Here is a 26,673-nt window from a genome sequence, read left to right as displayed (position 1 = left end):
AGGAGAATTGCTGGACATGGATGGGAGGGGAGGGCAGGGGAGAGGGGAGAATCGCTGGGCATGGAAAAGAGGAGAATCGCTGGATATGGAAAAGAGAATCGCTGGACATGGATGGGAGGGGAGAGGAGAATTGCTGGACATGGATGGGAGGGGAGGGCAGGGGAGAGATGAGAATCGCTGGACAGGGATGGGAGGGGAGGGCAGGGGAGAGAGGAGAATTGCTGGACATGGATGGATGGAGGGGTTGGCGGGGAGAGAGGAGAAATGCTGGACTTGGGTGGAGGAGAGGGGATACAGAATTATTGCTTTATATGGATACAGGGGAGGAAATGCTGGACATGGATGGAGGGGAGGAGAGAGGAGATCTACTGGAAATGGATGGAGGGATGGAAAGAAAAAAGAAGATGCACATGGATGGAGATGAGGGAAAGAGAAGAAAGGAGAAAAACAGCACATTGATGGAGAAAATAGGCAAAAGCTGGATCCACGTTATACCTCCTCCAGTCAATTCCATGGAGGAGGACCCAGCTTTTACTTATGGATGTATGGCAAGAAATGAAGAAGAAAGGAGGAAAGTAAATAAATAAATAAATGGAAAGGAAGCTCTGGAAACGGAGTTAAGGGAACAGTAGAGAGCAGCAGAATCAGAGACTGGGATGGATAGAAAAACAGTCACCAGACAACAAAGGTAGAAAAAATAATTGTATTTTCATTTTAGTGTTTGAAATATGTCCAATCTGAGAATTTACATCTGCTGTCTTATTTTGCACTGGGTATACTGGAGCTGTAACAGCTTATAGAAATTATTTCTGATGAAAAAAAAATCGCATTTTTTTTTCTCCAATACTAGTATAATATTTTCAATGATGTCTGTTTATATGCGCCATAGCTGGTATAAGGGGTGTGGCTATCATAGGAGTGGAGCCATATGTGATGACCCTGCCAATAATGAGTACCAGCACCTTTTTTTTCTACAAAAAAGCACTGATCGTTGGTAGCATTCTTATTTGATCTCACTTATATTTTCAAACATTACAGCTTGTGCAGCATACAGGTGTACACAGAGGAAGTATAATAACGGAATAACATTTCATAGGTAGAGTAGTAATTTGTTATAAATTGTAGTTGTAGTAATCAGTGTGTCATTTGGAGGGCCTGGTTATAAGGACACCCTGTATTTGTGCGGAGATTTCTTTTCTCCTGGTAAAGGGCCACTAAAACAGACATCATGTTATGAGAATCAGGTGCTCCACATTCAGTTTTTATTTATTTATTTATGACAGTTATATCCCAAATTTAACATGAATTAGGTTGAAACCTAGGAGCATTTAAAATTTTGTTTTCCCTGTGCCTAGATCAAAAGAGAAAGATGGTTTGTGGCAACTTGCTCCTTTTGTTTTGTGGAATGCAGTGGTATATTATAAAAATGCACTTAATATTGTTTATTACTATTATTTACTACTGGTTGATATACAACAGACGTTAACCAAGTCAACTTCATGCTTTGTAATATAATTTTTAATAGCATTTTCTCAGTTATTACTCAAATACAAATAAAATTATAATGTTAATTATACGACTGTGTCTGCCTCTGATGGTAGTTAGGATAACCCAGTGGTTCCCAAACCTGGTTCTGGAGTTACCCGAGGCAGTCAGGTTTGTCAGGATATTGACAATGGATAATCATGAGAGAGATTTGCATACAGTGGAGGCAGTGCATGCAAATATCTCTCACAGATATTCTTTGTGGATATCCTGAACACCTGACTGCCTGGGGTGCCTCCAGGACCAGGTTTGGGAACCACTGGGCTAACACATTCATACAATAGTAGCCACCGTCCACAATTTCGTAATTGTCACATGTTCTTTGCTTAGGTTTCCTTCACAGCGATTTCTTCAACAGTCTTGGATTTCTGCTATTCGATGTAAAGATTTTGTCCCTTTGTGTACTGCAGTTTTGTGCTCAAAGCACTTCAGGGAAGAGGACGTTGACAGAAGAAGCTTGTTAGTTGTTCGTTTGCATGAAGGTGCTGTGCCAAGCATATTTGATGCTTTTCCATCTTATCTTCAAACAGTCCAAAAGACCTGAAAACCTCCAAAGTTACGATCATCTAATACACCATCCAAACCAAATCCTGATAACAAAATTCACTTGCTACTTCCTGAACCTGCCACTTCAGAGACAGTTCTGTTAAATAATCCGGATACATCCCAATCATCTTATACACCACCCATACCAAATCCTGATAACGAAATATACTTGGCCACTTCCTGAACCTGTCACTACAGAGACAGACTGTTAAATAATCCAGATACACCATGAAAACAAGCGCTAAAACGGAAACTTGAACATGACCAAACACAACTTTCTTCAGCACGTAAGAAAATGAAATTATTGTTGCAGGCCAAACGTCAGTCACAGAAGAAAGCAGCTCGCTTTATCTGACATTAAGAAGCATGATATTACTCTTCAGTGATAGTGTGAAAATCCTCGAAAACTGGTGGTGGCACTGCCAAAATACAAAAATAGCAAGCAGCACAGTATTAGCTGCCAAGTTCATACAAAGTTAAAATAAAATAAAAAAAAATCTGTTGTCTGCCTGCTATGTGAATATTCCATCACTGTTTTATTATTGCTAGAAAGTATTACACATTTAGGGCATATGCCTTAAACATAGATTGATTGAATTTGTTTATGTAAACCTTACATGCACATGGTATTGCTTGTTAAACCTGAAGGCAAAACCTAAAGTGTGGTTAAACAATTTTATGACTTTACTTGTTTTGAAATGCTTTGGGTCCTACTGATCTGTACATCTGCTGTGTTATTTTGGTAGGTGGAAATGGTCAGGTGGGCTTATAGGGAGGGAGGAGGGGAAGGGTTCTTGGGGTATATTCTCTGTAAAAATTGTTATTGTGCAATGATGCATAGTTTACATTTTTATTCTTGTTCTGTATGAAGCTTATCAACCAACATGTTGTGCTTTTAATAAAGATAATTAAAACATAAAAAATAAGTTTTGGTTGTTAATGTATTCTATTATTCTGTGTCACTGTATTTCCAGTTTTGGCACAGTATAAGTCATCACAAGAACAAAATATATGAAAACTAATGGGACTGCATTAGGGGCTTATAACCCTTTTAGTTATGTTTAAACAAAAGAGATCTGCATGAAACAAAATATTTTTATTTTGAATTATAAAACCACTTGCTCCTAAAACATGTTAAAAAAACAGAATAATCCATTTGTATATCTAAAAGGTCAACTTCTACAAAACAGATGAAGATGTGATTTAATGTGTCCCAATGAAAGAAAAGTGTAATTTTACTTCCATTTAACGTCAATATATTCCATCATCTTTATAACACCAGACTTCCCAAGGCAGATTACAACAGTTAGCCTGTTCCTGATGGGTTCATCTTATCTTCACTGAAATTTGGCCATCTGTATTGTATAGAAGAGCTGTGAAGAAAAATGAGCATACAGAGTTTATAATTGCTGTTTCTACCAGATACAATAATTTTTAAGCTGTTTTAGTGATATTCAGTTTCATGATGTTTAGATATGGCAAGCTTTCAAATAAATTAAAAAAAATTATTAATAAGTAAAAAAAAAATTGTCCTCCACCTTTTAAGGCACTGCCTATCCAACTGAAACAGCTTTACACTTGCTACAAATTATGTTACAGATGGACCAATCCCTTATTTCTAATAATCATTTCCTACATCAGCACACAACTATGGAACGCACTAACAAAAGCCTTGAAAACTACGTACGACCACTTACACCCTACCGATCCAACATAAATGCCTGATCTCTGGTACACAACAACACTAAAGTTCGTAATGGATATTACACAACTCTTCCGTTGTATGATCCCTTTATGTGGTCATACCACATGAACCTTATCCTACCACAACATCACTTTGTATTTGTTTACTCCGGAGTCTGCAAACGTCTCTCCGGTACTATGTAAGCCACATTGAGCCTACAAATAGATGGGAAAATGGATACAAATGTAACAAATAAATAATCTTTTGCTATTGTTTTCAGCAGGGGCATAGCCACGGGCGGGCCTGGATGGGCCCAGGCCCAGCCACTTTACCTCCAGGCCCGCCGACCCAACATCCCCTTGGGGTTTAAATCCTTTTTTACCCCCCGTCGTGGAAGCATGAGGTCGTGCTCGCCGTCATCCGTTGCCCCAATTTCCCCCTACATTGTGCACTGCACAGCCCTCTTCCTGCAACTCAAGTGCTTTTCTCTCTGTAGCACAGAGGTTCTTCCCTGTTTCCTCTTTTGCGTTTGATCTTTGTTAAAACTCCTGACATCGCTCTCCAGTCCTGTCAACCTGCAGAGTTCATGACCTGTCACAGCCCAGATCTGCAAACCGGCCACGTCATTGAAAGCCCTGCCCATCAAGCCTTCCCTTTGTGAGTTTGTTCCCTCAGAGTCCCGCCTTCTGACATCATTTCATCTTTCCACGAGGGCAGGACTCTGAGGGAATGAACTCACGAAGGGAAGGCTTGATGGGCAGGGCTTTCAATGACGCGGCCGCTTCGATGGAGGTAAAAAAGATTTAAACCACGTACGGTGGCACTGTGGCAGGAAGAGAAAGGGGGATGTTGGGGGGGAGAAGAGGGCAGGCAGGTGGATATGAATGGGAGGGGAGGATGAGAGCGGAGTATTGCCGGACATGGATGGGAGCGGGAGGGCAGGGGAGAGAGGAGAATTGCTGGGTATGGATTGACAGGGGGGCAGGGGAGAGAAGAGAATTGCTGGGTATGGATGGATGGAGGAGGGCAGGGGAGAGAAGAGAATTGCTGGGTATGGATGGATAGAGGAGGGCAGGGGAGAGAAAATTGCTGGGTATGGATGGATGGAGGGGGGCAGGGGAGAAGAGAATTGCTGGGTATGGATGGATGGAGAGAGGCAGGGGAGAAGAGAATGGCTGGATATGGGCGGATGGAGGGCAGGGGAGAGGAGAGTTGCTGGACATAGGTGAATGGAGAGGAGAGTTGCTGGGCATGGGTGGATGGAGGGGAGGGCAGGGAGAGAGGAGAATTGTTGGACACGGATGGAGGGGAGAGAGAATAAATTCTGGACATGTCATGGATGGAGAGGAGGGGAAGAGAGAGGAAGTGAGATGAACGTGAATGGAGGGGAGAGAGGAGAAATGCTGGACATGGATGGAGGGAGGAGAGGAAAAATGCTGGACATGGATGGAGGAGAGGGAAGGGAGAGAAGAAATTGACATGGATGGAGGGATAGGGGGGAGGAAGGAGATGAGATGAGGGAAAAGGAAGAGAGGAGAAAAACTGCTCATGGATGGAGAAAATAGGCAGAAGCTGGATCCACTGGAGACAGTCAAGTCTGCGGAGGACCCAGCTTTTACTTATGGATGTAGGGCAAGAAATGAAGAAGAAAGGAGGAAAGTGAAGAAATAAATGAAAAGGAAGCCTTGGAAAGGGAGTTAAGAGGACAGATAACAGCAGAATCAGATACTGGGCCAGCATGATCAGAAAAACAAAGTCACCAGACAACAAAGGTAGAAAAAAATATTTTCATTATAGTGTGAGGAATATGTCCACTTTGAGAATCAGGTGCTCAACATTAAAAGTTTATATTTACTTACTTATTTATGGCTTTTTATCCCACATTATACATGAATTAGATTGGAACCTGGGATCATTTAATGGTTTTTTTTTTTCCTGGAGAGAGTAATACATTGCCCCCCACCAATGGTCTCTCCCTGGCTATAGCCAGCTCTGCAATTTTGAGGGGAGGCGCAGAGGTAGGGGGGCACAGAGCAAGGGCGTAGCCAGACACCCAAGGTGGGTGGGCAGAACGCCACCTTGTCCTACTGAGACAGCATGGGCATAATTATACATATATAAGAAGCCATATTAATTGGGGTTTAAAAGTTTGGTTCAGTTCTGCAAGTACAGTGAAGGAATGCCAGATGGTTTAGATTATTTAGAAATCCAGCGTTGCCAGACTAAAGGTTAGAAAGGTCAGAGACAGGAATTTCTTTCACCCCTTGTGATTGATGGATTGCTAATGCAAACACATATGTATCCTATTATGAACAAGGTATATTGCAGGCAATTTAAAAGGATTAGGCTGAAATGCTGTTTAGTTAGATTCTAAATAATTCTAGATATAAATGAGTTAGATTTTAGAAGTTCTTAATATGTAGATATGGCTTATAAGGATGCTTACTTTAGAATATGCTGTATTCTGTGTAAATTAATAAGTTTTGTTTCTGTGTAGAATGTCTGTTAAATTCTGTATTACTCTTTGTCTGACGTTTCTGAGTAGGGCTGCAGTGAAAAGATCAGCATATGGTTTGACTTAGCCATGGTCCTAGCTAGTTCTGTGTATGGAGCTGATGGGTGAAAAAGGTCAGGAAAAGCTTCTCCTTGATTAATTATAGGTAAATGTAGGAATGGATCTTGAAAGAAATAACAAACTATAGCTGTATGCTATTAAGTAAGACTGGCTCTTGACCCTTTAATGAATGCCAGAGTTCAGTTAGCAGTTAGTACTAGGAATATGAGAAATTAATCATAATAACATGCAGGAGTTCTGGAGCCCAAATGTCTGGTGTGAGGGGCCCAGGTCACAGGTCAGTTTAGGATGTCTGGAACCTATGTAACTGATATTTTTATAGAGCTGATTGGCTGAGGCAAGGTAACCAATCTATTCTTTACCATCTGGAGAGTAAGGGGGGCTAGGCTAGGAGGGGGCTTAGAACTGTATATAAGAGGGAGCAGAAGCAGCTTACGTCAGAAAGAGAGCAGAAGGAACAGACAGAGGGAGAGACAGCAGAAGGAGAGAAGCAGCTGAGACAGAAGCCACAAAGACACAGAGAGCTGAGAGAGAGACAAAGAGAGCTGAGAAGAGAAGAAGAGACTTAATGCTGATGTCCTGCTTTGTTTGCTGGCAAATAAAGAAGATTTCTCTCTCATTTTGATGTGTGCTGTCTGACTCCTGAAGTACCACAGATTCTGCTAACAATAGGGGTAATTCATGCATCCATTCCTGCAACACTACAAGTGATTTGGTTTCTCCCTCTCTTGCTTGCATGCCATATGGTCTTTCAAACACCCCCTCTCCCCGGTATACCTTTTAAATAGCAGATTTTAACCGGCAGCAAACAGTTGTTGGGAGTTTTTGGCTGGTGGGGCTTGGGGTCCCTGCCAGCCACATTATAGGTGTGCTGCTACTTGGTGGGCCTGAACCTAAAGTGGGTGGGCCTGGGCCCACCCCACCCTTGGCTACGCCACTGGCACAGAGGTGGACTACTACTTATCACTTCTATGCTACAAGGCATACGCAGCGCGAAAGACAGTCCCTGCTCAAAGAGCTTACAATCTAAATATGACAGGTAACAGACAGAACAAGAGGCAAGGAGAAGGGTTACCATATGGCTCCAGAAAAAGGAGGACGGATTGAGCAAGCCGGGTTTTACTTCCATTGCTTTCCATTGAATGGAAAGTAAAACCCGGCTTGCTCAATCCATCCTCCTTTTTCTGGAGCCATATGGTAACCTATGGCAAGTGAGCAGTGGTTTGGACTCAAAAGCAGTGGACCAGGGAGAGAGCCTGTTGTCAAACATTTACCAGCACACCACTGTCTAGTGTCCACGCACAACCTGTTGGGCCACCCAAAAACTGCCTTCTTCTGGCTACGCCACTACAGTTTGCTATTGTTTTGGATGTACTAAAACCGCGGCAAGCTCCGCCTACAGCGGACTAGATAGGCTCACTTCGTCTCATGTCTATCAAACCTCCTTGAGACAGGCACATCGTCTCCAGTTTTCTTCAACCTCCCCTTACTCTTGCCGTCTGCTGTTCTCTCAATCTAACCTCCTTGTCGGAAGTAGTGTTCTTTTGTGTTTCCGCTTACGCTTAAGATAATGTGAACAGAGACTTATGGGAATTTGGCTGGATGCCGGTCGTGGTGGTGGCTGGTGAGCGTGCTTGATTGTCAGTCTCACGATCCGCGTGTCTCCTTCGCTAAGGAGTTCCGCAGTTCAGGGAGAAGAGGTTTTTCTTTCGTCTCTCTTCTTTCTTTTTCCAGTGAGGCACACGGAGGTTGTTGGCTATGGGGCGGCTGCAGGGTAGCCGGAGGCGAGGCGCCAGCACTGGCATCCCGGAGGCTATCAGGAGCAATCCGTTCGAGGTGAAGGTGAACCGGCAGAAGTTTCATGTCCTCGGCAAGAAAAGGAAGCACGAGGTGGGGCTACCTGGTGTGTCTCGCTCCCGAGCTGTCAGAAAGGTAAGTGTGAGGGAATGGCAGAAATAGAATTTTGATACATTCGAGCACGCTTGGGGCAAATACAGAAGACAGGCTGCGGTGAGAGGTAGGTTATAAGAAATAACGGGATTCGACTGTTATATCGGTGTTTACTACTAGTCCAGTTCTGGAATTATTTCTAACCAGACTTTATTTTTGTTGTTGTTTTAAATAACTTTAATAGTAGCTGGGTGATGATTGTATCGCAGTGCATCATATTCACATAGTTGCAGAGAACATCATCAGATGTATATTACAACAACATGAGTTAGTTTTAGTATCTGTATTCAAGCTATAAAATACTCGTAAATAATTATGTGAAGACCCCAAATTGTGCTAGTAGAAAATTAAAGCCCAGTATCTTCATTGGGGCCATAAACTACTCTGAAGTGACTCCATAGCGATCACATGTGGCTCTGGCTTTGAAGCAGAAGTATTATTTATTTCTGTCATTTATTTATTTTGTTTTCAGCAAACCTTAGTCACAGGAATGGATTTCCAAAATGTTGCAATGGACTATAAACAATAATTGGGAAATTAGTGTTGGCCCCCAGAAATGTTTGTTGTCTCTGTGGCATGAAGGAGTACCCAAGTAAGGGCAGGGGAGTAATGTTCTGTTAATTTAGCTGGGCTGAGAGTATAATCAGCTGGGTGGTGTGCCCATTCAAAAGGTCCTGGGGAGAATACTGAAAATCAGTTCTTTGTGGAGCAGTGGGTACTGATAACCTTCTCAACACCTAAGCAGACCTAGCAGGGGAAGATTATGGGTACCTTAAAATGTCAGTAATTTCACAGGTAATGTTAGATGAAAATGCTTGGACTTTTGCGCACTTCAACCATATGTTTAAAAACATAACCGCATTCTCACCTGCATTTAACGTTGTAAACAGCTCTGTTATGCTCTCAGAAAGGACAGTGTATTGTGGTCCCTGTTTACTACGCGCTGTAGGTGCACTAGCCTTTTAGCGTGAGCAAAAAATTAGTGTGCACCAACACTAGAGACACCCATATATTTCTATGGGTGTCTAGCATTATGTGCGCAAAAAAGTTGAGCGCCTATAGCGTGGCTTAGTAAACATGGCCCTAAGTGAAATGAACCCTAAAGTTGTGACTTGATACCTGCCTGCAAAGATTCTGTAAGAAAGAGGTAAGTTTAAGTTTCCTAGAACAAATGAAAATAAGGGACGTAGCACGTCAAAATGCACTTGATATGCAGTATTGGAGGGCAAGGTCCAAATCCTCATTACTGCATCTGATAAGATATTGTGAGGTAGCACTTCAGTATTTTAAAGACGACCCCTACAGACTATGGTAGCACTTTTTTGTGGTATGACCATATTTCATGTCATTCATAACTGAATGTTCACATGCATTACTAGACAGCTAGCTAAACCAGCAGCCCAGCATCCACAAGGAAGACCCTACTTTTCTTGGATTTCATCTGTTTATTGGACGAATAAGCAATCCATAACTTATTGCGTTTAGTAACTGGAACTCTAAAGTCCTTCTGCCAGTGCAGGAGAGTCTTTGAACTGAGTCTTTACAGTTTATTGGATTTCTTAACTGCCTTTATGAAGAGATACACCCAAGACAGTGTACAGCAGGTACAGTTTAACATAAAACTTACAGTTTTGTTAACAGCATAACAATAGTAAAATAACCAAGAATAAACATAAGTACAATAAATGAGGTAAACTTGAAAACAGTAAATTGAAACCTAATAATAGAACTACCGTGAAACAGTATAAAAATTATATACATTTAACAGCACTAGAATTCAAATATCAGAGCTATAATACAATGTTAGCATAATACTAATAATACACCTAATGAGCGTGTATTAGAACATTCAACTAACATAGATATGATGCTAAAGATTTTCTGCAATACGGCTTACCATATAGCTGAGGGATCAAGGAGATACATGATGGGAACAAGATTCATGGTGTAGAATTTTCAAAGCACCAGACTTACAAAGTTCTATGAGTTTCTATGGAATTCTGTAAGTCTAAGTGCTTTGAAAATATACCTCAGAGTCAGTTGGGATAATTTGATGGTTGGCTAAACTCAAGGCAAGTTTGTTGTGTAATTAAGCATGAAATAAGGAACTGATCTAAGTTACAGTGTGTGTAGCAAGTTGGTCCTGGTGCAGAATGAGTTGTTGACAGGCTGACAATATTGTAGCAAAATGGATATGGAGAAACTAGAGAATGGGTTGATTAATTGCAAAGGTGGAGTTTAAAGTCCACTGTGCTGATCACTAGGCTGCTCCTCTGCTCCGTAGGAATGTCTGTGTGGCCATTCTTTTAAGAATGCTACCAGACAGACATCCTTGTCCCTGCTTTTTTGCCGTTCATATGTTGATGTTAGAAGTTGGGTAAAGTGACTGGTGGATTGGCGTTCTGTGCCCCGCTCTGACTGCGACATAATTCCTGCTGGGATTTGTGTGTCGATTCTGAGGTGTGCCGCTGTAGGGGCATGCCTAAGGGGTGTGTAATGCCCTTTTGTGAATATTTTTGTGGGCTTTCTTTTTTATATATATTTATTCTTTGGTAGTAGCTAATCATGAGGCTTTTATTTTTTGTTTGCTTAGCCCTTTTGAGTTTAGCTGGAGTTTTATCAGAATTCGCCACATTATACAGGTATGCCTATTCAAATTTTTATTTCTACTTTATACTGAAGACCTAAACCAAAGAAAGATGTTTTGATAGTTCACATACAGTGGAGTGGCATAGTGGTTAGAATATCCATCTTCACGTCCAGAGGTGGCTGGTTGAAATCCACTGCTGCTCCTTGTGATCTTGGGCAAGTCACTTCCATTGCCTCGGGTACAAAACTAGATTGTGAGCCCTCCAGGGACAAAGAAATACCCAGTGTACCTGAATGTAACTCACCTTGAACTACTACTGAAAAAGGTGTGAGCAATTTCCAAATAAGTAAAATAAATAAAAATTCGACTGTGCTTCACTTTTGTAGAATTATATTGAGTCTGTTCAAGGGCATAGACCTTTTTTTTTTTTTTAAAAGAAAACTTTGTAACCTTGAGAAAGTGTTTTTTGAACTTGAAAAGTGTTATCCTACTTTATTTTTGCATCTCTCTTCAACCCCAGTCCTTATGTTAAGTATATAAGTATTGCCATACTGGTACAGACCAAGGATTCATCAAGCCCAGCATCCTGTTCCCAGCAGTGTCCAATCTAGGTTACAAATACCTGGCCAGATCCCGAAAAAGTTCAATACATTTTATGCTGCTTATCCCAGAAATAAGCAGTGGATTTCCCCCAAGTCAATTTAATAATGGTCTATGGGCTTTTCCTTTAGGAAGCTGTCCAGGCCTTTTTTAAACCCCCACTAAGCTAACTGCTTTTACCACATTCTGTGGCAACGAATTCCAGAGTTTAATTACACGTCAAGTGAAGAAAGATTTTCTCTGATTCATTTTAAATTTACTACTTTGTAGCTTCATCGCATTACCCCTAGTCCTAGTATTTTTGGAAAGCGTAAACAAACGATTCATGTCTACCCATTCCACTCCACTCCACTTATTATTTTATATTTCTCTATTATATCTCTCCTCAGTCGTCTTTTCTCCAAGCTGAAGAACCCTAGATGCTTCAGCCTTTCCTCATAGAGGAGTCGTCCCATCCCCTTTATCATTTTCATTGCCCTTCTCTCTACCTTTTCTAATTCCACTATATCTTTTTTGATATGCAGCGACCAGAATTGAACAGAATATTCGAGGTGCAGTCGCACCAAGGGCCAATACAAAGGCATTATAACGTCCTCACTTTTGTTTTCCATTCCTTTCCTAATAATACCTAACATTCTATTTGCTTTCTTAGCCACTGCAGCACACTGAGCAGAGGGTTTCAACGAGATCCCTTTCTTGATCGGCGACTCCTAACGTGGAACCTTGCATTACGTAGCTATAGTTTGGTTTCCTCTTTCCCACATGCATCCCACTTTGCACTTGCTCACATTATCCCACTTTGCACTTGCTCACATTAAACGTCATCTGCCATTTAGATGCCCAGTCTTCCAGTCTCATAAGGCCCTCTTGTAATTTTTCACAATCCTCTCGCGATTTATTATTATTATTATTTGTTGCATTTGTATCCCACATTTTCCCACCTATTTGCAGGCTCAATGTGGCTTACATTGTTCCGTCTTGGCGATTGCCATTTCCGGAGTGAGAGATACAAGTGGTATTGCATTAGGGATTATGATTGACATTTTAGGTTAAGCAATCAAATATAAAGAGTTCATATTCGAGATTAAAGATAGAGTGGTAATTGCGTTAAAGTTCATTTGTGGTAGAGTAGACTTTTGTAGTCGAGTATAGAGAGTTAGGTTTTATCTAGTTCAGGCTTGAGTTTCGTTGTCTGATAGTTAAGATGTATCGTTGTGGTATGCCTTTTTGAACAGGCTGGTCTTCAGTGATCTCCTGAAGTTAGTTAGGTCATGGATTTTTCTCACGGCGAGTGGTAGTGCATGCCATAGCTGTGTGCTTATGTAGGAGAAGCTGGATGCATATGTTAATTTATATTTTAGACCTTTGCAGTTAGGGTAGTGGAGATTCAGGAATGTGCGTGCTGATCTTTTAGTGTTCCTGGGTGGTAAGTCTATGAGGACTGACGTGTAGACCGGGGCCTCTCCGTAGATGATTTTACGAACCAGAGTGCAGATTTTGAACGTGATACGTTCTTTTAGTGGGAACCAGTGTAGTTTTTCACTTTGAATAACTTCGTGTCATCAGCAAATTTAATTAATTAATCTTATTTATTTATTTGTTACATTTGTATCCCACATTTTCCCACCTATTTGCAGGCTCAATGTGGCTTACATAGTACTGGAGAGGCGTTCACAGACTCCAGTGTGAACAAATATAAAGTTCATGTGGAACAGTTGGCGGAAGAGTTGTGTTATGTCCATTACATACTTTACTTTAGTTGTGTTGCAGAGATCAGGCATTTTGGTTAGATCGGTAGGGTATGCCTTTTCAAACAGGTTAGTCTTTAGTAATTTCCGGAAGTTTAGGTGGTCGTATGTTGTTTTCAAGGCTTGTGGTAATACGTTCCACAGTTGTGTGCTTATGTAGGAAAAACTGGATGCGTAAGTTGATTTGTATTTAAGTCCTTTGCAGCTTGGGTAAAGCAGGTTTAAATATGTTCGTGTTGATTTAGATGTGTTTCTGGTTGGTAGGTCAATGAGGTCTGTCATGTATCCCGGGGCTTCACCGTAGATAATTTTGTGAACCAAGGTACAGATTTTGAAGGCAATACGTTCTTTGATTGGGAGCCAGTGTAGTTTTTCGCAGAGGGCTTTTGCGCTTTCAAATCGCGTTTTTCCAAATATAAACCTGGCTGCCGTTTTTTGGGCTGTCTGAAGCTTCTTTAAAATTTGTTCTTTGCATCCCGTATAAATTCCATTATAGTAGTCTACTAGTGAAAAAGCCCCGTTTCTGATGCAAATGAAACGGGGGCTAGCAATGTTTTCTTCTGTGTGCATGTGGGAGTGTGTGTGTCCCTGCCCTCTGGCCTCTCTCCCCTCTGAGTCCTTCACTGTTACAGAGCCAGCGATTTGATTTCGTGCTCTGCTGTTTTCATTCACTGACTGTGTTACAGAGAGGGCGGGGCAGACACTCATAGGGAAACCGGATATCTCGCCCCCTTCACACTTCCGGCTGGAGGCTTCATAGAACGTTGGTTTTGCCTTTTATATAGAGAGATGTGGCTCAGTACTATTGATTGTATCAGGTTGTGAAATGTTTCCATGCGTTTGAGTTTCCACATGGAGTGGAACATTTTCTTTGTTGTGGATTTCACTTGGCTCTCTAGTGTTAAGTTACGGTCCGATGTAACGCCGAGGATTTTCAGGCTGTCTGAGATAGGGAGGGTGTAGTCTCAGGTGTTGATAATTGTGGAGTTGTCTGCGCTGTATTGGGATGAGAGGATGAGACAGTGTGTGTTTTCTTTATTGAGTTTTAGTTGAAATGCATTTGCCCATGAGTCCATAATGTTCAAGCTGAGCTTGATTTCATTGGTGATTTTCTGTCAGTTTGTGTTTATAAGGAATGTATATTGTTATATCGTCTGCATAGATGAAAGGGTTGAGGCCTTGGTTGGATAAGGACTTGGCTAGTGGGGTCATCATTAGGTTGAAGAGGATCGGTGATAACGGTGATCCTTGAGGTAGTCCGCAGTCTGCTTTCCACGGTGAAAATATGTTTGAGTTTGATTTCACTTGATATGTTCTTGTGGTTAGGAAACCCTTGCTCCAGCTAAGTATATTTCCACCAATCCCGAAGAAGTCTAGTAGTCTTAGTAGTATATTATGGTTTACCATGTAGAATGCACTAGACATGTCGACTTGGAGGAGAAGGATGCTTTTGCCTGTTGCTATTTCCTGCTTGAATTTGGCTAGGAGAGTAATTAGTACTGTTTCAGTGCTGTGGAGGGGGCGAAATCCTGATTGTGATTCGTGTAGTATTGAGAATTTGTTTATGTAATCAGTAAGTTGTTTGGTTACCAAGCTTTCTATCAGTTTGATTACCAGTGGGATAGATGCTACTGGATGGTAGTTAGTGATTTCATTTGTATTTTTCTTGGTATCTTTTGGTATTGGGGTGAGTAGGATATTACCATTTTCCTTAGAGAAGAGGCCTTGCTGAAGCATGTAGTTTAGGTGGGATGTGAGGTCTGCAATGAAGCGGTCAGGGGTGGATTTTATTAGGTAGCTGGGACAGGTATCTAGTTTACAGTGAGTGTTGGAGAACCTACTAATCGCCTGGGTAACGGTTTTGATGGTAAGGAGAGCGAAGTTTGACCAGGTTCGTCAGCTGGGTATTCTCCAAAGGTTGGGTCTAACTCATTAAGGAAGTTTTCGATATTGGTGTTGCGTAGGCTTACAATTTTATCATTGAAGTACTTAGCAAGTTTGTCTGCGGATGGGATGTCTGTATTTGTTGTACTGACCAAGGTGGTGTCTAGGAGTTTGTTCACGAGTTGGTATTATTTCTTTGAGCCTTTGTAATCTGTCCCTATTTTAGTTTTATAGTATGATCTTTTGGTCTTATTGCGTATTGTATTTTCTTTGGGTTTGTTTCCATGTGTTGAGTGTATGTTCTTCCTTGTCATCAGCAGTAGATGAATCCATTAACTGATGGGTTGTATCCGCCTACCAGCAGGTGGAGATAGAGAACACTGAAAAACCACAGTGACCCTTGGACGGCTAGCCCCCAACTGCCTTCAGTATTTCTCTGTCTCCCAGCAGGTGTGGACATAGCTTGATCAGCTCCTGGATTTAAGACTGCCTGGGGTGGCTCCTGTGCTTTGCCAGTTGAGCAGGGGTGTTGTGGCTGGTGGTGCCCACTTTAAAGGCATATAGGTTTGCCCTTTCCCTGCCTTACCCATTCCCCCTGCCTCCCGGAGTCCCTCTGTTGCTGCCTGCCTCCAGCTTTCCTCACAGCGTTAAAAAAAAAAAAAAAAAGAGCGCGCTTTTACTGCGTGGCTCTTCTGAGACTTTTCCCAGAGATTCTGGTTCTGTGCAGCTTGACTGGAGCTCGTTGACTCGGTCTTATACTATTACTACTACAAATCATTTCTATAGCGCTACCAGTCATATGCAGTTCTTCACAATTGAACATGAAGAGAAGACAGTCCCTGCTCAAAAGAGCTTACAATCTAAATCAGGACAGATAGACAGGACAAATAAGGGAAGAACAGACATGATAGGACACATAGGGAAAGGGACTATTGAAGAGAGGAAGACAAAGGTTACAAGCAGGTGACAGGTTAGGAATTGGAGTGGTGCCCAGCTCCTCCAGGGAGGTCCCGCGGACGCCGTTCTGATCGGGGTAAGTTTTGGTGTGAAGCCGCCATTTTATTGCTATATTCCCGTTCAGTCGGGCGATGGCTGCTGGGGGAGTTAAGCGCTGCTCCCGTTGTGGTAAACGCAGATCAGCAGCAGGGCTGTGTAAAGTGTGCTCCTTAGACGCTTGCGCTAGTACAAGCATGGCGAGCGATGTTTCTTCCCGCTCGATGGAGCTGGCAGCGGGCGCCATTTTGGAAGCGCCGCATGTCTCGACCCTTGCGGTTGCAGAGGACTCTGAGTGCAGGGGGACGCCTTGTTTAGAGGCTTCCAGAGGAGCTCCAACATCCGTTTCTCCTAATTCGGAGGTGGAGGGTCAGGGTGAGTTTTTCTTCCCTGAGTTTGTGCTTTTAATGCATAAGGCTTTCATGCTGAAAAGAGCTCTGCCGCAGGTGTCTGACACTGCGTTGCTTCCAGGTTCCCTCCGGGTGTTGATGCCCCGGAGATGGCTTCAGATGTTATTTCCTCCCCTGAGCATTGGAAACACGCTAAACATAGACGGGTAAATTCCCCGTCTGAAAGTGGCGCATATCCTTTTCCCCCCCATGATCTGGCTGTGGGGAGTCTGAGGGATCTGGCAGGCCCTCAGGGACGGATGATCCAGAGGAGGGTGTCTTTGCCACTGGTTTTGGATGATCCCAATGCGGTCCGGATTTTCCACTGCGACGAGCTGCCAGCTCTCATTACTGATGCCTTGCAGGCCCTCTCGATTGATCCTGTTGAAGGCGAGGCCTCCTCTGTTAATCTTAGGATGGCGAGTACTAAGAAGCCTACTCGGGCCTTTCCGGTGCATGATTCCATCCAAGAGCTTATTTCAGCTCAATGGTCTGACCCCGATGGGCCTTTGAAAGTGGCCAGGGCTATGGGTCAGCTTTACCCTCTGAGTGAGGCGCACTTGGCCCCTTTGGGGTTGCCTAAAGTGGATGCGTTGGTCACTGTGGTGACAAAAAAGACCACTCTCTCAGTAGAGGGAGGGGTCGCTTTGAAAGACATGCAGGACCGACGGCTGGAGTCCGCGCTGAAGCGATCCTTTGAAATTGCGGGCCTTTCCTTAAGCGTGTCTATTTGCAGTTCCTATGCAGCCAGGGCATGGATTTCCTAGCTACAACAGGCGGTGGAACAGCCCGCCGATGGTGCGGGTCCCCTCTCTGAGGTTGCCCCGCGGATGGAGTCGGCCCTGTCATTTTTGGCTGACGCCCTTTATGATCTGGTCAGAGCTTCAGCTAAACAGATGTCTGTGGCCATTTCGGCCCACCGCCTTCTTTGGCTGCGGCATTGGGTGGCTGACATAGCCTCTAAGCAAAGGCTGGTGAGGTTACCCTTTCGGGGCCTCCTTTTATTTGGAGAGGAATTGGAGAAGATTGTGAAACACCTGGGGGACTCTAAGCCCCAACGGTTGCCTGAGGATAGACCGAGGCCTTCTTCCAAGGGTTCTGTGTTTCCCTCCTCTTCCAGACCTCACTTCCGTGAAGCTCACAGATATCGCCCAGGGCGCTCTGCTGGGTTTTCTCAAAGTGCCAGTTTTCAGCAGAGGAACTCCTTTTGCTCGAACAAACATTCCGCAGGGGCCGGTTCTAGGCCAGGAGTTCAGGGGTGTCCTCCACAATGATGGGACGCCGGTCCACTCCTCCATGCCTGCAGTAGGAGGATGTCTTTCCCTCTTTCTAGAGGAGTGGACCAAGATTACCTTGGATCAGTGGGTCCTGGACCTGATCAGAGAAGGTTACTGACTGGAATTCGGTGCCCCGGTGAGAGACGTGTTTGTGGAGTCTCGATGCGGCACTGCTGTAAAACGGGCGGTGGTAGAGGAGACCTTACAAGAGTGTTGCTGCACCTCGGAGCGGTGATCCCGGTGCCTCCCGCCGAACACGGCCGCTATTCCATTTATTTTGTTGTACCTCGAAAAGGCGGGTCTTTCAGACCGATCCTCGACTTACGAAGAGTCAACGAGGCACTCAGAGTACAACAGTTTCGCATGGAAACCCTGCGCTCCGTCATTGTGGCGGTACAGCCAGGAGAGTTTCTCATGTCTCTGGACCTAAAAGAAGCGTTTTTGCACATTCCTATCTGGCCCTCGCATCAGTGGTTTCTCCAGTTTGCGGTGTTGGGACAACATTTCCAATTTGGGGCCTTGCCTTTCAGCCTAGCCACAGCTCCCCGTACCTTCTCCAAAGTAATGGTGGTTGTAGCTGCCTGCCTCAGGCGAGAGGGTATCAAAGTTCACCCTTATCTCGACGACTGGCTCATCAGAGCGGATTTGGCAACCGAAAGTCGTTTTGCCACGGCCAGAGTGGTGACAGGCGTTGGGCTGGGTGGTCAATATACCCAAAAGTCACCTAACCCCCTCGCAGTCTCTCAAGTATTTGGGGGTCCGGTTCGACACGGCCTCGGGGTTTGTCTTTCTCCCTGACCAAAGGCGGTACAAGCTTCAGAATCGGGTCCGTCTGCTCCTGCGCATGCCTCGCCTGCGAGCTTGGGACTTTGTCCAGCTGCTGGGGTCGACGACGGCCACCTTGGAGGTGGCCGTCACTAGAAAGTTACTAGGCTGTATAGAGAGAGGTGTGACCAGCAGAAGAAAAGAGGTGTTGATGCCCCTGTACAAGTCGTTGGTGAGGCCCCACCTGGAGTATTGTGTTCAGTTTTGGAGGCCGTATCTTGATAAGGATGTAAAAAGAATTAAAGCGGTGCAAAGAAAAGCTACGAGGATGGTATGGGATTTGCGTTACAAGACATATGAGGAGAGACTTGCGGACCTGAACATGTATACCCTGGAGAAAAGGAGGAACAGGGGTGATATGATACAGACGTTCAAATATTTGAAAGGTATTAATCCGCAAACGAACCTTTTCCGGAGATGGGAAGGCGGTAGAACGAGAGGGCATGAAATGAGATTGAAGGGGGCAGACTCAAGAGGAATGTCAGGAAGTATTTTTTCACGGAGAGGGTGGTGGATGCTTGGAATGCCCTCCCGCGGGAGGTGGTGGAGATGAAAACGGTAATGGAATTCAAACATGCGTGGGATAAACATAAAGGAATCCTGTGCAAAAGGAAGGGATCCTCAGGAGCTTAGCCTAGAATGGGTGGCAGAGCTGGTGGTTGGGAGGCGGGGCTAGTGCTGGGCAGACATATACGATCTGTGCTGGGGCTGGTGGTTGGGAGGCGGGACTAGTGCTGGGCAGACTTATACGGTCTGTGCTGGGGCTGGTGGTTGGGAGGCGGGACTAGTGCTGGGCAGACTTATACGGTCTGTGCCGGGGCTGGTGGTTGGGCGGCGGGGATAGTGCTTGGCAGACTTATACGGTCTGTGCCAGAGCCAGTGGTGGGAGGCAGGGATAGTGCTGGGCAGACTTATACGGTCTGTGCCAGAGCTGGTGGTTGGGAGGCGGGGTTGGTGGTTGGGAGGCGGGGATAGGGCTGGCCAGACTTACACGGTCTGTGCACTGAAGAGGACAGTACAAATAAAAAAAGTAGCACATATGAATTTATCTTCTTGGGCAGACTGGATGGACCGTGCAGGTCTTTTTCTGCCGTCATCTACTATGTTACTATGAGGTGGTTCCTTGGGCGAGAGTACTACTACTACTATTTAGCATTTCTATAGCGCTACAAGGCGTACGCAGCGCTGCACAAACATAGAAGAAAGACAGTCCCTGCTCAAAGAGCTTACAATCTAATAGACAAAAAATAAAGTAAGCAAATCAAATCAATTAATGTGCGAGAGCTCATATGAGGCCTTTGCAGATCGCCCTGCTTCAACAGTGGTCTCCGATTTCCCAGGAATATCAACGCAGACTAACGTGGCTCCCTGCGGCTCGGCTCAGTGTGGAGTGGTGGCTCCCCGAAAGGTGCTGCGCCAAGGAATGCCGCTTGCGCTTCCTTCTTGGTGCCTGGTGATAACAGATGCCAGCCTTTTGGGCTAGGGAGCGCATTGCCAGGAAGCTATGCTCAGGGTCAGTGGACTACTGTGGAAGCGGGGTGGTCCATCAATCGCTTGGAACTGAGAGCGATATTCCAGGCTCTTATGGACTTTCAAAAGACCCTGAAGGGGCTTGCTGTCCGGGTCCTGTCAGACAACACAACATCGGTGGCATACATAAATCGTTAGGGCGGCACTCAGTGCAGGGCCCTGGCCGCAGAGGCTGCGCAGATTTGCCACTGGGCCGAGCTTCACGTGCAGCTTCTGTCGGCAGCTCACATAGCAGGTCAGAGCAACGTGCAAGCCGATTTTCTCAGCAGGCATCAAATCGACCCGGCGGAATGGGAACTGGCAGAAGTTTTTCTTCAGATTTGTGCCAAATGGGGGACACCCGGAATGGATCTCATGGCGTCAATTGCAAACGCCAAAGTGCCTCGCTTTTCAGCAGAAGGAGAGATCCTCTCTCGGCAGGGTTGGAAGCACTGGCTGAACCCTGGCCCACTGGCCTCCTGTATGTGTTCCCTCCTTGGCCCTTGATAGGGCGAGTCCTTCAGATTCGTCTACACCAGGGATTGGTGATTCTTATTGCCCCCGACTGGCCAAGGCGTCCGTGGTATGCGGATCTCCGTCGGATGATGGTGGAGGCTCCATTGCATTTGCCCCTGGTGCTGAACCTGTTGGTTCAGGGTCCGGTGTCTATGGAGGATCCCTGGCGGTTTGGTCTTACGGCCTGGCTCTTGGGAGGGCGCAATTGAGAGACAAGGGCTATTCTAACAAGGTCATTTCCACTCTCTTGCAGGCCCACAAGCGGTCCACCTCCGCAGCTTATGCTCAGATCTGACGCAAGTTTGAGGCGTGGTGTGTTTCAATGGCGATCACTCCCACGTGGGCTATGGTCTCGCTGGTGCTGGACTTTTTGCAGGATGGTTTACAAAAAGGCCTGGCTTACAATTCCCTGTGGGTCCAAGTGGCAGCATTGGCATGCTTTCGAGGGAAAGGCTCTGGCTTGTCCCTTGCTGCTCATCTGGACATTGCCCGATTTCTCAGAGGGGTGCTTTGGCTCCGTCCTCCTGTCCGGTCGCTATGTCCGGCCTGGAACCTGGGGCTGGTGTTGAAGGCTGTCCAGTGTTCGCCCTTGGAGCCGCTTAAGTGAGCTTCGGAGAAGGATGTGACTCTCGAGGCAGTCTTTTTGGTGGCCATGACATCGACTAGACGCGTATCTGAACTGCAGGCGCTGTCCTGTCGGGACCCTTTTCTACAATTTTCGGAGTCCAGAGTAACGGTACATGCTGTGCCTTCCTTCCTGCCTAAAGTGGTTTCAGCGTTTCACCTGAACCAGCCCATTTTTCTTCCTTCCTTTTCTAGGGAAGATTTCCTGGACTCCTTTGGGCAGTTACATCTTTTGGATGTCCGCAGGGCGCTGTTGCAGTATCTACAGATGTCAAATGACTTCAGGACTTCTGATCACCTTTTTGTATGGTTGTTAGGTCCTCGACGCGGGGGTCCGGCGTCTAAGGCCACTATAGCTCGTTGGCTCAAGGAAGTCATTTTTCTGCATATTTGCTTTCAGGGCGGTCTCCGCCTGAAGCGTTTAAGGCACATTCCACGAGAGCGATTTCCTCCTCGTGGGCTGAAACGGGTGCACTCTTTCTTCAAGAGATCTGTAGTGCGGCTACTTGGGCTTCTCAGATCTCATTTGTCCGGCATTACAGGCTGGATGTTGCAGCGAAGCAGGACACGATTTTTGGAGCACAGGTGCTTGCTCTCGGTGTGGCCTGTTCCCACCCTACTTAGGGAGTGCTTTGGTACATCCCATCAGTTAATGGATTCATCTGCTGCTGATGACAAGGAAGGGAAAATTACCGTATTTTTCGGACTATAAGACGCACTTTTTTCCCCCAAATTTGGGAGGAAAATGGGGGGTGCGTCTTATAGTCCGAAGGTAGCGTTTTCGAACCTCCGTTCCAGTACTTACATGATTCCATGTGCCCTGGTGGTCTAGTGACGTCGGGGCAGGAAAGAGCCCCCTCTTTCCTGCCCATCGCGCTGCTCTCCGTGCTCCTCAATGCTTTCTGACGGTCTCGGCGAGATTCAAAATGATTTTGAATCTCGCCGAGACCGTCAGAAAGCATTGAGGAGCACGGAGAGCAGCGCGATGGGCAGGAAAGAGGGGGCTCTTTCCTGCCCCGACGTCACTAGACCACCAGGGCACATGGAATCATGTAAGTACTGGAACGGAGGTCCGAAACCCGGACAAGACGCACCGGAGCAAAGCACCTAGGTTTTAGAGGAGGGAAAGAGGAAAATTTTTTTTTTCCTATTTCCCTCCTCTAAAACCTAGGTGCCTCTTATGGTCCGGTGCGTCTTATAGTCCGAAAAATACGGTAGGTTCTTACCTTGGTAATTTTCTTTCCTTTAGTCACAGCAGATGAATCCATGATCCCTCCCTGACTTTGTTTTTTGTTCAGATCTTTCATGCAGATATATATCTCATTGGGAGAAGTTGGAAACCAGTTCTCAGAATTTCTACATGATGTTCTGTAATACAGTTCACTCCTCTTTTGTGTGGTTATTCCTCCTGTTCTGCAGCGATTGTTCGCTGTGAGGAAAGTTTGTTATTATACTTTTATGGTTCACTCTGCTTTGGAAATCTCAAATACTGAAGGCAGTTGGGGGCTAGCTGTCCAAGGGTCACTGTGGTTTTTCAGTGTTCTCTATCTCCACCTGCTGGTAGGCGGATACAACCCATCAGTTACTGGATTCATCTGCTGTGACTAAAGGAAAGAAAATTACCAAGGTAAAAACCTAATTTTCCCTTTCCTTAAATATGCAGTCCTGTGATACGTAATTTTTATCTGTGGTTTTATTTAGAATTGTGGCGGATACGCATGGTCTTGCCATGTTTTTTAGCTTGTTTGTTTTTGAGTTCTTGTACATTTTCTGTCACTTTATGGGGGTCTTTTTTTTTTTTTTTACTCATCTTTTTAGCTGACTATACCTGATTAAGTCAACACAGAGCAGTTTTTGCTTCAGGCACTTGACTTAGCTTTGCTATTTTAAGGTGGCTCACACTATTATTCTGTAGCTCATTTCTATTTTCAATTTTTTGTCCTTTATCATTTAGGGTAATCCCATTTTGACTATTTTAGTGAATGTAGCAGTCTTCCTTGTTAATATAGCCTTTTAATTGTAACCTTTTTTTTTTTTATAATACCCCCCTTTAATCTACATTTTTAATGTATAGTTTTGTGATTTATATTAATTTCCTTGCATGTAGTGTTCTTAGGATTTGACAGTTTTCTTTTTGTACCTTACATTTTAAGATTTTATTTATATTTTAATAGCTCAGGTTCATCATATTATTATTATACTTTTGTTATTTGTGCAACCTATTCTCTATATTTATTGTGTTTTGTATGTTTTTTTAATTTGCTGTCCCATATACGTTTTTGATCATATGTTATGTATTCTACAGTGTATCTGACCTTTGAGGCAGGCGGGCATACCCGCTGAAACACAGCCCATGTTGGTCTTTTGTTTGTGCCACAGTAAAGGTTTGTTTGGACACTCCCTGTGTGAAAGTCAGTGTGTTTATCCTCTACTTTTCTGTTTGTTTTGTATTCAGATAAAGGTAATTTCCTGTTTCTTCCTGATTTAGGCAACTCAGATCCACATTTTAACACAAAAATGTGTTTTCAAGTGTTTCTTAAACTACTCCACACTTCAACGTAATCTCAAATAACCAGACAAACCATTCCAAAGCACAGGCCCTGCAATAGAGAATGCTGTTGCACATATCATTGCAAAAACAAGAAATCTTTGGGAGAGACACATCAATAAGCAAGAAGTCAGTCCCTTAAAGTCCTACTAAACTGGGATCCAAGGGCATATCTTCTTGGCATACTTTACAGACATTGAAACTTGCATAGATGTTTCAGATCATAAAGCCCTTGCTGGCCGATAAACAGAAATCATTTGTCTAAAATACCATGGTACAGAAATCGGTTGTCTAAAATACCATGGTATAGAAGAGTAAAAAATCTGATGAATAACCATCACAATCTTATACTGTACCCGATAAATTATTGGTAGCCAATACAATAGTTTCAGCAAAGGTAATGCATGCTCAAATATCGATGCACCAAGTATCAGTCTAGCTGCAGCATTCTGAATTGTCTGTAATGCTTGCATCCTAGATTTTGCAATTCCTAATGTAACGCGTTAACAGAAATCAATCTTCGAAAGAACTAAACTTTGCACTACTGAACAAATCCAGATAATGTTGGTTTCTTTAGCTAATAAATGCAGCTGAAAACAGGAGGAACTTACAAAACTCAAAATTTGATCCTTTATTGATACATGGGTGTCCAAAACCATCCCCAAAACATGCTTCTTATCTTTGACAGGTAACTCCACATCACCTATCCTAAATGGCAGATGATGTTTAATGTGAGCAAGTGCAAAGTGGGATGCATGTGGGAAAGAGGAACCCAAACTATAGCTACGTAATGCAAGGTTCCACATTATAAGTCACCCACCAGGAAAGGGATCTAGGCGTCATCGTTAATGATATGTTGAAACCCTCTGCCTATTGAGCAGTAGAGCATGATCAACTTAGAGTCTTCAGGTAAATCTTTATAAGAACAGAATTACCGTTTCATCTTGATCTAAATGTGTCTTGATACACATAGTAAGCCCTAAAAATGCCGTTTCAGATTTGGATGAAGCACATTTAGATTGTTCCACATATTTATGAAGTTGTTCTAATATATTGGAAACAAATGGAACATGAGACACAGGTCTGTAATTGGAAACTATCAAGTTGCATATAAAGATCTTTAAGACAAGGACAGATTATAGCACTTTTCCAAGCTAGATGTAAAAGATTTGAGAAGAGATGCCATGAAAAAAGGAGAAATAGAAGCTGATGGGAGAGAGGAGTTCTGGTTCCTTGCTGGAACACATGTATAGTGCTTTGCAAAACAGTTTACAGTTTATGAAAACTAAACTGCTTTATCTGTCGTACAGGCTAAAAATAAAAGAATTACATTAAAATGATACAAAAGATCCCATCAATCAAGACGTCATCTTCAAGCAATACAATATAGCCAGTTCAGTCAGCTCAAATAATTCATCTTTAACCATAAAATATAGATATACATCAAACGGTCACACTTGACAAATTTGTTACAGGAAAGCCTTCATGACTTGTCAGGTACACGGTCCCTCGAAAGCCTGCTGAAAGGGAAGTCTTCACATCAGGTTTAAGCATATGAAATAATTCAGCAAGAGTCAAAGATGGAAGGTTGTTCAAAGTAGCCGGTGCCACAGAAAAGAAGGTTCTATGACAAGTAGATTCATGTCCACAACCTTGTATATTTTTTTCACGTTTTGCTGTTGAATGCATTTTGAAGTGTATTTTTTAAGTAGGTAGAGTTTCACTGATCTACACAACATAGTTTTAAATTATTTTCAACAGCATCCATCTTCAGGGACTTCGAGAAACATAAGAGAATGTAGATTGGGGCCTGATTCAAGTATACGTTTTGCCAATGTAGCCCAGAGTTGTAATGTTTGCAATAACCATCCTGTGTTATCGTTATCAAATTCAAGTTTTTCTGCCCTTGCAAGTATAGATATCTGGTTTCTTGTTTTTCAGCGTACAGCAACATTGCTAAAAGAATATCGGCAAAGGGGAAAATCAAGCGTTTTCATTGATAAACGCTTTGGTGAATATGATACCAAAATAAGCCCAGAAGAAAAAATGATGAAAAGATTTGCATTGGAACGACAGGTAAGATAATAGATCCAAAACAGAAATGTAGATGCCTGAGACTCTCTGCTTTATCTTTCTTTGAAAATATTAGTAAACCAGATCTAGAAAGTGTCAATGTACTGTTCTGCTGTTTATATAAAAACTAGGAAAAAGGCCCGTTTCTGAAACCAATGAAACGGGCGCTAGCAAGGTTTTTCCTCAGAGTGTGTGTGTGTGTGTGTGAGAGTGACTGTATGAGAGTGAATATGCGAGTGTGGTGGGCTTGGAAGGGGGTGGGGCGATACAGAGATACACAATGAGTGTCCATCTATCCATGTCGTGCATGAGTGTGTGTGAGATTGACAGGGGGGGAGGGGGCGGGTGTCTCAGAGATCATGTGTGTCATAAACAGATCATGTGTGTATGTGAGTGTGTTGCGAAGTCGGAGGGTAGGGGCGAGTATCTGTGTGTCTGTGACTGCATCCTCGCAATTGATTCCTGCTCTCCCCCCAATCCCCAATCTGGTTTTGCATTCTGTACTTACTCTCTCTGCACCCCAGTGTGCAGAGAGAGAGTGTTTGTGAAAGTGAGTTCACTGTGTGTGTGGTGTGTGGGTTTTTTTCTTTTGTTTGGTTTACCTGTTCTTCAGCATCTGCTGTCCTTTGGTCTTCCCCCACTACAATGTTCTGCAATAAAATACGTCTAAGAGGCATGTCAGTGCTGGTGGGAGGTTGTTAACAAAGGGCAGCAAAGGCCCAGCTGTGACGTTTGTCTTTCCACGTCGAGTACAATGGCGTTTCTGCCCCTCTCTGCCAGAGCTGCACTGTAGAGGT

The 26,673-nt window shown here is 44.0% G+C and overlaps 1 protein-coding gene across 1 annotated transcript in view; it reads left to right on the top strand.

The window, feature by feature from the left end:
• Positions 1-7,780: 7,780 nt before the first annotated feature.
• NOP14 (NOP14 nucleolar protein) overlaps positions 7,781-26,673 on the top strand; it is a 224,952-nt gene continuing 206,059 nt past the window's right edge. Inside the window, 2 exon segments of the mRNA XM_030191134.1 lie at positions 7,781-8,282; positions 25,745-25,879. Coding sequence (XP_030046994.1) covers positions 8,109-8,282; positions 25,745-25,879 — 309 coding nt within the window. The 5' untranslated portion in view covers positions 7,781-8,108.

The sequence above is a fragment of the Microcaecilia unicolor genome, chromosome 2 (genome assembly GCF_901765095.1).
Source record: "Microcaecilia unicolor chromosome 2, aMicUni1.1, whole genome shotgun sequence".
Lineage (NCBI taxonomy): Eukaryota > Metazoa > Chordata > Amphibia > Gymnophiona > Siphonopidae > Microcaecilia > Microcaecilia unicolor.
Note: the sequence above shows the minus strand (reverse complement) of the source record. Positions and strands in the feature narration are given on the sequence as shown.